Source organism: Kogia breviceps, chromosome X, assembly GCF_026419965.1.
Source record: "Kogia breviceps isolate mKogBre1 chromosome X, mKogBre1 haplotype 1, whole genome shotgun sequence".
Lineage (NCBI taxonomy): Eukaryota > Metazoa > Chordata > Mammalia > Artiodactyla > Physeteridae > Kogia > Kogia breviceps.
Genome location: NC_081330.1, coordinates 116,772,103 through 116,782,423, shown reverse-complemented (window position 1 = coordinate 116,782,423; position 10,321 = coordinate 116,772,103). Strand labels below are relative to the sequence as shown.

The window sequence follows — 10,321 nt, the reverse complement described above, 5'->3', positions numbered from 1 at the left end:
AGATCTAAAGCTGGTGTCTGCCCTGCTGTCATCTCCTGACCTTAGCTATGAGTGGGCCTTCAGTAGGGGTAGAAGATAAAGCTCAGAGACTTGGAAACTGGACCCTTGGTGAATGAACTAGAACAAACCAACCACTCCCAGAATGTGACCTTAACAAAACTTGCCTCTCTTGGCCTTGGCTATAAATAGAGGAGAAAACAAGTCTCCCATGTAGTTTTCTGATTACAAACTGGACTCTAGTAGGTTTGAAGCCCATACATCTTGATCATTCCTATTGCTCCCAGATCAGGCTTCTTTTCTACCACCTTTTTTAAAATTTGAAAAAGTATCATAGATCAATTTTGGGGGTAGAACACACCCAATTCATTCACCTCTTCTTCATATGATATATTTTTCAGACCTCTTATCCCCCTAACAGCATCCCTTTGGGTATTTTCTGGCTTGTTCCAGTATCTCCTTAAGGAGGTAGTCATAATGGAAAATAGGAACAGATTTAGCTCAACCGACAGACTAGAATGGAACTATTACCACTCATGATTGACGTTTTGGTTATCTACCACTGAATAACAAATTAGCCAAAACTTAGGGGCTTGAAATGACAACAGTTATCATCTCACTATTTCTGTGGGGCAGGAATTTGGTTGTAGCTTAGCTGGGTCCTCTGGCTCAGGGTCTCTCACAAAGTAGCAGTCAAGTTGTTGGCTGGGGCAGCAGTCATCTCAAGGCTCAACCAGGGAAGGATCTGCCTCAAAGCTCACTCTTGTGGTTTTGCGTAGGATTTAGTTTCTTGAGGCTGTTGGTCTGGGGGCCCCAGTTCCTTGCTGTCTGTTGGCCAGAGGCCACCCTCAGTCCCTTGCCACATGGGCCTTTCATCAGAGCAGCTCACAGCATAATAATTTGCTTCATCAGAGTGAGAAAGTGAGGAGAGCCAGAGAGAGAGAAAGGAAGACAGAAGTCACAGTCTTTTATAACCTAATCATGGAAGTGACATTTCATCATTTTTGCCATATTCAGTTTGTTAGAAGCATGTCACTAGGTCCAGCCCACACACAAAGGGAGGGGATTACACAAGGCGTGATTACCAAGAGGCAGTGACCATTGGAAGCCATTTCAGAAGCAGCCTACTACAACTGGACATCAACTTCTAATCTGAAACCTAAAATTGTGACCTAAAAGAACCCTACATTAAGGATTTAGATTTAAGTGACCCTAGGTTAGTGAGGTCCTTAGGTACTTGGAAAAGTAAATTCCAATTATCTCTGGATAAACTTACCTCAAGCTCAGGTATTAAGTACTTCCACTAGATAGAGTTCCAACAAACATGAGTTTGCAATAAAAAAGAAAAAAATGCAAGTCACCATGAATGACAATTAGCAGAAACAAAGAATCAGATCTGCCAATGCTACAGATACTGCAATTATCAGATATACAGTATATAATAAGCATGTTTAATCTGTACAATTAAAAATATGGCTAAGGAACAAGAGAAAGCAAAAAATAGTAAATCAGATTTGAAACAAAAACATATAATTTCTAGAAATGAAAAATAAAATAAAATAATTGAAATTAGAAAATCTATAGACTGGTCAAAACAGCAGATTAGACACAACTGAATGAAGTAAGAAATAATGAACTGAAAGATAGATTTCAAGGAATTACCGGGACTTCCCTGGTGGTCCAGCGGTTAAGACTCCACACTTCCAATGCATGCGGTTTCTATCCCTGGCTGGGAACTAGGATCCACATGCTGTGTGGCACAGCCAAAAAAAAAATAAAAGAAAGAAAGAAAGAAATTACCCAGAATGCAACAAGGTAAAGACATGGAAAATGTTAAAGGAAAACAGACATGGAGGATTAGAGAAGCTGTTACATCCAATCAGACTTTCAAAATGAGATGAACAAGGGAGAGAGAACATTCAAAGAGAAGGTGGCTGAGAATTTGCCAAGTTTGATAAAGATGACAAATCTTTTTTTTTTTTTAATCCTTTTTTTTTTTTTTTTGTGGTACGTGGGCCTCTCACTGTTGTGGCCTCTCCCGTTGCGGAGCACAGGCTCTGGACGCGCAGGCTCAGCGGCCACGGCTCACAGGCTCAACCACTCCGTGGCATGTGGGATCTTCCTGGACCGGGACACAAACCTGCGTCCCCTGCATCGGCAGGCGGACTCTCAACCACTGTGCCACCAGGGAAGCCCTGACAAATCTTAAAATTCAGGAACCTAAACTGTGCTGGTCTTTCAGCTCCACACCCAGGCTTCTATTCCCTGTAAGGCAGCACTGGGGTTGGGTGTCCACAATGCTTTTCCAGGCTCATTTAGCAGCTGGCTTCCTCCTAGGTTCCACCAATAAGAAGCGCTGGTAGGTGATCAAAAGGTAGGAGGAGGGTAACAGCAGGAGTTCCTCTTTCTCTCTCTCTCTCTCTCTTTTTTTTTTCTCTTCCTTTTACTCCTTCTGGTCCCAAGCCCTTAGCAACAGCCACCCATCCATCCCTAATAGCATAGCTGTTCCTGAGATGGTGGCCACCTGCTCCACCCTCCTAGGTTCTGGTAACATAACCTCCTCCTTTTGGTGCCTTGAACCCTAGGGATATGCTAGCTATTAATACTTTCTGCTTTCTAATCTCCAGGCTACCTGACCTTTGTTCCTCTTTCAATCTCCCAATACATGTGTAGCGGATTTCCTTATCAAATCCTCTCTGTTTTGAAGTACCTAGCATGGCTTTTGTTCTCCTGCCTGGACACTGATTCATATAATGACAAATTCCAAGCAAGTTAGACAAAAGAAATCTACACCTAGACACACCAAAGTCAAACTCAGAACTCAGTAGAAAGAAGCTAGAAAGAAAACAGATTGCCTGAAAGAAGTGACAGTTGGACTAACAATAGACTTCTCAACAGCAGCAATGGAAGCCAGAAAATAAGTCACATTCTCAAAATGCTGAATGAAAACAACTTTCAATCTAGAATTATTTGCCCTATATAACTATTATCTACAAATAAGAGGGAAATCAAAATATGTTCAGAGAAGTAGTAAGAGATTAATTTTAGAGCCTGCTGAGTTAAATAACAGGGATGCACTTATGTTTAGTTTACGCCTTGGGATTTGGGATTTAGTTTCCCCTCAACTTTGCCTTTGGAAGTCCAAAATAATAGACCTTATGAGAAGGCTTTAAGAAGAGAATTCCTGGGACTTCCCTCGCAGTGCAGTGGTTAAGACTCAGTGCTTCCTGTGCAGGGGGCGCAGGGTTCGATCTCTGGTCAGGGCCGTGCGGTGTGGCCAAAAAAAAAAAGTAGAGAATTCCTTATAGTTCTATGTCTAGGGAAGCTAAAGTTAAAGAAAAATCTTATTGACAATATCACTACAGACCCCAAACCAGCATGCTTTTTCCTTTAAGGACCAGATAGTTAATATTTTAGGCTTTGTGGGCCATTAGGTCTCTGTCACAACTACTCAGCTCTGTTGTTGTGATGCAAAGCTGCCAAAGGTAATGCAAACAAAGGAGCATGGCTGTTTACCAATAAAACTTTATTTACAAAACAGGCAGAGGGCTGGATTTGATCCCCAGGCCATAATTTGACAATTCCTGCTACAGACTATGAACTGTTTTCAGTAGTTGAAGATGATGGATTTTTCATATTTGCTGAAGCTATAAATCCTAGTTGTTAAGTTCCTTCTAGGAAATATGGTATTGAAAAACTTCCTGAATTGTATTCTGCTATGAACAAAAAGGCAGTAGTATTAAATGTGCCACTATATCTTGGACACCAGACAGTTGGATATGCAAAAACGACTATAAGTCATATTTAAGTCTAACAGTATTGTAGATTAATAATGAATTCAACTCTGATTCTGTTCAATTGTTGAGAGATTGTTGAGGCCTCCCTCACACAGCTATCAACATAATGCATTCTGACTGAAGAACTACTTATAGGATGGAAAATCAGTTTCAAAATGTGTCAATTGTTATGGATAATAGAACAAACACGGTAAAGGCTTAGAGTGATTTAGGAATCATAAGCATACAGTGTTTTGTTCATATAACCTTCAGTACTGTAATCTGAAAGCAATTATAACTGTCTATGAGCAGAAAGATAGTGGGCCACTGCCTCATACTTCAAAGACAAAAATACATGATGTACAAAGTGGTTTTTTTCCTATTTAGAAAAGTTTATTGAACATTATTCCTGCATCACACTTATTGAAAGGAAAACTTAATTTTCCCTGAAGGCACCCTGTCATTTCACATGATCTATACCCTAAAGTTTTTTGTACTAAAAATACAGGTTAGGGCTTCCCTGGTGGCGCAGCGGTTGAGAGTCTGCCTGCCGATGCAAGGGATGCGGGTTTGCACCCCGGTCCGGGAAGATCCCACGTGCCGCGGAGCGGCTGGGCCCGTGAGCCGTGGCCGCTGAGCCTGCACGTCCGGAGCCTGTGCTCCACAACGGGAGAGGCCACAACAGTGAGAGGCCCGCGTACCGCAAAAAAAATAAAAAAAACAGGTTAAATATGAAATTAGTAAACCGCAGCATATGAAAGTTCATGCTGAGCAAAAACAAGTCCAAAAGAAAAGCTACCGTATATCAATAGAATAGTTCCTACAGTATTTGTTTCCTATGTAAATCACATTTGAATGCAATTTTCAGAACCATATTTAAATATATTTTGCAATTTGTTAACTGTAGGCATCCACATTTTTCTTCCACCACATAATCTGTTCCTTTGATTAAGCTGGCAACATTTGCTAGGATCCACAAAATGCAGCAAGTTCACAGATATTTCTCAAGATTTGAGAAATCTGGTCCACCTTTAGTGTAGTTTCCTGAGATTTCTGCTCCGCTGAAGTGAAAACCAGGATTTTCTTTCTGGAAGCTTTCTCTGCATTTGGTCTTGCACCCAAGGATCAGCTGCATACTCAGATTCCAAAATAGAAGTCCAACAATTTGCTGCATCTCTCTTTGTAAGAACAATACGGACCATTTTTCTACCCTCCAGAGTCCACGTTCCCTCATCAGCTATTGTAGAATCAAAGAGTTTGCCCTTGAGGATCTCGTGGCCGCCCACAGCCAGCGCCACATGCCGGCTCTGCGGGCCGCACTGGATATCCTGGGCGCGAGTGCCTGGCGGCACCTGAACTTCAGTGAACACCTCCTCCAAGATCTGGTACCGCTGGCCCCACGGCGTTCTGCATGGAACTGCCCCACTGCGCTCCTCAAACGGGGCTGAGGCACTTCCGTAGCCTCCTGGCCCCGGTGGCCATCCAGAGGTTTTTGAATCGCCTTGTGATATATTTAACAAGATGTTTAAAACAAGATGGAATAGCAGCTACTACGTGGTTAAAAGCCATCTAGAGCAAAACTAAAATAACATGCTTTCTGGATGAAAACAATGTATCTTAACTTATTAAAACTGCTTGCAGAGAAAAATACTTTGCTTTCTGGAAACTGAGGAAGAAGTCATCAAACTGATGATTGCAGAGTACAAGTATTTCTTACATGACAGTGGCTGAAAAGATTCTCTTATCATTCTTCTCCAGGAAGACGCTGAGACTGGTGTACATGAAATGAAACTGAAATATAAATGGAAAATCCCAGATGACTGGTTTCTTGAAGGCCAATTGTATTGCTCCTTTGCCACAGTTTTAGAACCAAGGTTTAAGGACAGAGTTTATTCACATGACTGTGTAAAGCAGCAATTGTAGGCAAATTGTGTGTGTGTGTGTGTGTGTGTGTGTGTGTGTGTATTTGGAGTAAAAAATATAAGCGCGGATAATACTTTCAGAAAAGATTCAAAAAATATTTTCTTCACCTGGAACTAGAAGCTTCCATCTGTGGGACTGCTTCAACCAAACTGCACCATCATCAGCAACCACACCAAGCTGAGGATATAAAATAGAGATGAGGGACTTCCCTGGCCGTCCAGTGGTTAAGACTCAGCATTTCCACTGCAGAGGGTGCAGGTTCGATCCCTGGTTGGGGAACTAAGATCCCACATGCCGCACGGCATGGCCAAGAAAAAAAAAAAAACAGACATGAGCCTTTATCTTAGTCAGTTCCTACTAAAGAGAAAGAAAAGCTTAATAATTTTGTGGTGGCATCAATACTAGCAGTATCCCATAATGGCAGCACTAACCAAACATTTTCTGTTACACTGCCCTCCATAGATGAAAGAGAGCATCTATGTATGTGGTAGATGGCACTACTGTTTACTTCCAGGTATATTATTCTCTACTTCTAGGTATACGGAGGATTACACTCCTGCCCTTTAAGTTAGGAACAGCTATTTGACTAGTTTTGGCTCATGAAGCTGGAGTGGAAGGAACGTGTGTATGTCTGGGCCATAGCATTTCGCAGCCAGTGGTAAACACTCTAGTCCTCTCTCTGCTGCATTAAATCCTGAGCCTCACTCTGAGAACTGGGCATGATAAAATGGAGTCTCCATCAGTCTGCCAACCCCTGTTGGATATGCAGCACAAATAAAAAATAAATCTTTGTCATTTTAAGCCAGTGGGATTTTAGGGCTTGTTTCCTAAGCATAACCTAGCTTGTCCTGACTGGTTTAAGTTAGTGTCATAAACATAGAGTATAACGACCAGAAGCAAACTATCAGCTTACACTGATGAGAAATAAACACTCCTGAAGGGGATGTCAAACTCTAAAAATCTGAATACTTACATTTTAACAACAAAATTATAATATTTTAAAATTAATATTACCTAAGTTTTATATTTCATGTTGATTCTGGTATCTCAGAAGTTTATTATATAATAGTGATATTCTGCTTCAGCCAAATATTGATTTTTAACATGTAGCTGGTTTTTGTTTGTTTGTTTTCAGCCGTGCCATGTGGCATGTGGGATCTTAGTTCCCTAACCAGGGATCGAACCCATGCTCCCTGCAGTGGAAGCATGGAGTCTTAACCACTGGACAGCCAGGGAAGTCCCTAACATGTAGCTGTTTTGCATTCAGCCAAAATGTATTTTTGGCGCCCCTCTAAAATATATATACTAAATAAAAATGATATGAATAAAAGCCTGGCTGTGCGTCCTTCAAGATAGTTACTTGACAGAAACCTGAAAGTATTTGTAAATTAGGTCACATTTCTTCTAAGGAAGAATACCTTTATCTTATGGAATACAGGTGTTTTTTTGCTGCCACCTTGCATCCTCTGTCTTGTCTCTTCTGCTGCCACCAGCTGGCTTCCACTACTGATAAATTCCAGAAACCAGCAGGATTCTATTCAGTGTTTTGTTTTGACTGCTGGGTCCCTGATGAGAACACCAAGTCAGTTGAACAAGTAAAATTTTAGGTTGGGAACAGAAAAACACAATCAACTCATTTCCTACATATTTTGGGTAATCAGCCACACAGTAACTGGTTTTTGTCCCAGCAAGTGGTCCAGACAAGGCTTCAGGCTAACAAAAGAGAAGACATTTTAATTCTTAAGTAAATTTTTTCATCCTAGGAAAGAACAGTGTTAAAAACTACAGTCATTATACGAGAGCAAACAAAGTTCAGTTCAAATACAATAGTGTACCAATAATCTTAGTGTAGTTTTAAGCTTTAATAACTTCAGAAGTACAAACTCTATGAACTTACACAAAACATCACTTGAAAAATAAAATTATTTAAATTTCTTTCATGCTGCTTTGGTCTCGGGAATTTTTGAATAATAAATGTAATTCAATCAATTTTTTGTTTCAGTCAACGTTTGCCATCCTCAGTTAGGGGGACTAAAAAATTTGCAATTTAAAATTACTCAAAATTCACCAAATTAAATAGTGTAAAAGAAACTTAAATAAATTTTCAAGTGATGCTTTTTGCAAGTTTTCAGCATTTATACTTCTGAAAGTATCAAAACCTAAAACTGCACTAAGACTTTCGGGATACCTGTACATGGAAAACTGTGGAGTCACAGGGTGCTTGAATATGAACTTTTATAATTATACCTAGCTTTGTCCAAAATAAATTGAAACATTTTAAAACAACACATATACAAACATATAGGCAAGAAGATGTAAAACTGAGTCATAAGGTTTCTTGAAGCTAGGGAGATATGGTGCTAAATTATTAAAACTTTAGGAGAAGTATGGGAGAGTGAGGCAAATGAGTAACAGTATCCGTCATACAGGTTCCTACTATGACACTATATTTTTACTTTGCAGAAGGCTGAGGGTGCAGTTCTATTTGGGATACTTGTTCTTAAGCTAGTATTATGTTCTCAATATTTCGGTATTAGTATTACTATTGCTAATGATTTTTCCAGAAAAGTAAAAACAAATAACTTTTTAAGACTTGGGCCTTAAGAGAATGCAAAAAACAAAGAAACAACAAACAAACAAAACTCCATAAATACTAGTTTTCCTTCCGTGGTTCTCAGTCTTGGCTGCACAATGGAATGACCTGAGTTTAAAAAATACTGATGCTTGGATCTCATTCTGAAATTCTGATTCAAGTGGTCTAATCTACAGAACGGGCATCAGGAATTTTTAAAGCCCCCTGGTGATCCTAATGTTACAGCCAAGGTTGAGAACCACTGCTCCAGGTCAATATATAATAAGGTACACGTCAACAAAAAAAAATATGTACAGATGTTCAGAACTTTTTTTTTAATGTAGCACCAATCTCAAATTTTATAATGGAAGAGGTTGAGAAAAGAACCTAAAGCTCAAAAAAATCATGTTGAACGAAATAAGCCGGACACACAAAAAGAGTACTTATTGTATTTACACAAAGATTTAAAAATTAGAAAAGGGGTGATGGGAGGGCGAGGAGAGGATTAACCGGGAAGCGAGCGAAGAAAATTTCTGAGATGGAAATGTTCTCTATTTTTGTTAGGGTACACAGATATACAGTTATCAAAACTCATCGAAATAGTTGAGATCCGTATTATGTTTTCGCTATATGTAAATTACGATTCAATAAAAAGAACGAATAAACATAATTAACTTAAATCTGGATACCTATGACAGAGTCTGAGCGGCGGAGACGATTATTATTTGGGATTACCCAAACCCCCACTAGATTAAAAGGAACCGCAAACCCCAGACCAGAACCGGAGAATGGAGAGCAGACAGCAGGGAGGGCCAAAGCCTAAGAAATCGCTAGAGGGCTGACAGCCGCAGTCTAGATGATACCTAGACAGCGGCGCCCGAGTGCCCCGCGAAAATAAGCCCCCACGCCCTTTTCCGGTGCGCACACTGCCGTTCGTGCGACCCACCAGAAGGATCCGGAAGGAAACGACGCCACCACGAAAAAGGAGCCGGTGGCAGCTGGGTTCCTGCGCAGATGCTGGGGCTGTAGGCGCCGCGCGGCCGGCTGGTTGCGGCTCGCAGGGAGGACGCCGGCGCTCGCCTTCCCTCCGCTGCCCCCGCCGCTGCCATGATTCCGGTATCGCTGGTGGTGGTGGTGGTGGGCGGCTGGACTGCCGTCTACCTGACCGACTTGGTGTTGAAGGTGAGGGCCTCGGGCCTAAGGCCCCAGCCCGCGGTGCCAGGGCCGGAGCGCAAGGCCCTAGGCCTTTTCTCTTCTCTGCCTTGCGCCGCCCGGGCTGAAAGCCGTGCGACCGGAACCCACGTGCGGCCTTCCGCGTGGCTCCCGGTCCCATGGAGTAAATAAAGCACGGCTGGCCGCGGGAGGGGTGTGGCGGCCTGCGCAGCTGCCGCAGTCTCATTGCGGGGCTCCGCAGGCCCCGCAGCCTTCGGGGCCTGCCCGGGAGGCGCCGGTAGTGGGTTCGGGAGGGCCGGGACCCTGCCAAACCCCGCGGCATTGCACCTGGGAGGAAATAAAATATCCTCCTGGGAAAGACATTGTTTGCCCTCTTTGTCTTTAAGGCCACGACCCTCCAGAGACTGGTATTGGAATGAATCTAAATCAAGTTGTGATTTACATCAGTGGTCTCAAACTTTAAAGTGCTTATGACCATCTGGGGTTCCGGTTAAAATGCACATTCTGATTCAGCAGGTCTGGGGCGGGGCCTAAGATTCTGCATTTCTAACCAGTTCCCAAGTGCTACCAATGCTGCCAATCTACAGACCATACTTCAAAGTAGCAAGGCTTTAGATAACTAGTTTCTGACTACTCTAATTCTAATTTGTATCCTAGACGCCGTTTCTTCACACTAACCCCCCTTAATACTTCCACCCCCACCCCCCACACACACCCTGGGTGCACGGTCCATTCTTATTTGGGTAGCAGATATTATGGACAGTTTTCTGACCACATGCTTCAGGCAGCCTTTCGGAACTGCATATTGGGGGTGGGAGTATTGTATGCGTGGGACAAAGTCATGTAAATTCTCAAATACTTAATGAAAATTACAATTATG

General features: G+C 42.0%; 1 protein-coding gene and 1 pseudogene across 2 annotated transcripts in view; one reads left to right on the top strand and one right to left on the bottom strand.

Moving 5' to 3' along the window:
* Positions 1 to 4,689: 4,689 nt before the first annotated feature.
* LOC131748218 (nudC domain-containing protein 2 pseudogene) lies at positions 4,690 to 9,377 on the bottom strand (annotated as a pseudogene).
* LOC131748796 (membrane-bound transcription factor site-2 protease) overlaps positions 9,164 to 10,321 on the top strand; it is a 39,326-nt gene continuing 38,168 nt past the window's right edge. Inside the window, exon 1 of one of the 2 annotated variants that reach the window (XM_067023637.1) lies at positions 9,164 to 9,450. In XM_067023637.1, the coding sequence (XP_066879738.1) occupies positions 9,376 to 9,450 (75 nt within the window). In that variant the 5' untranslated portion in view covers positions 9,164 to 9,375. The remainder of the gene's footprint in view (positions 9,451 to 10,321) is intronic. The other variant, XM_059051155.2, reaches the window with a different exon arrangement.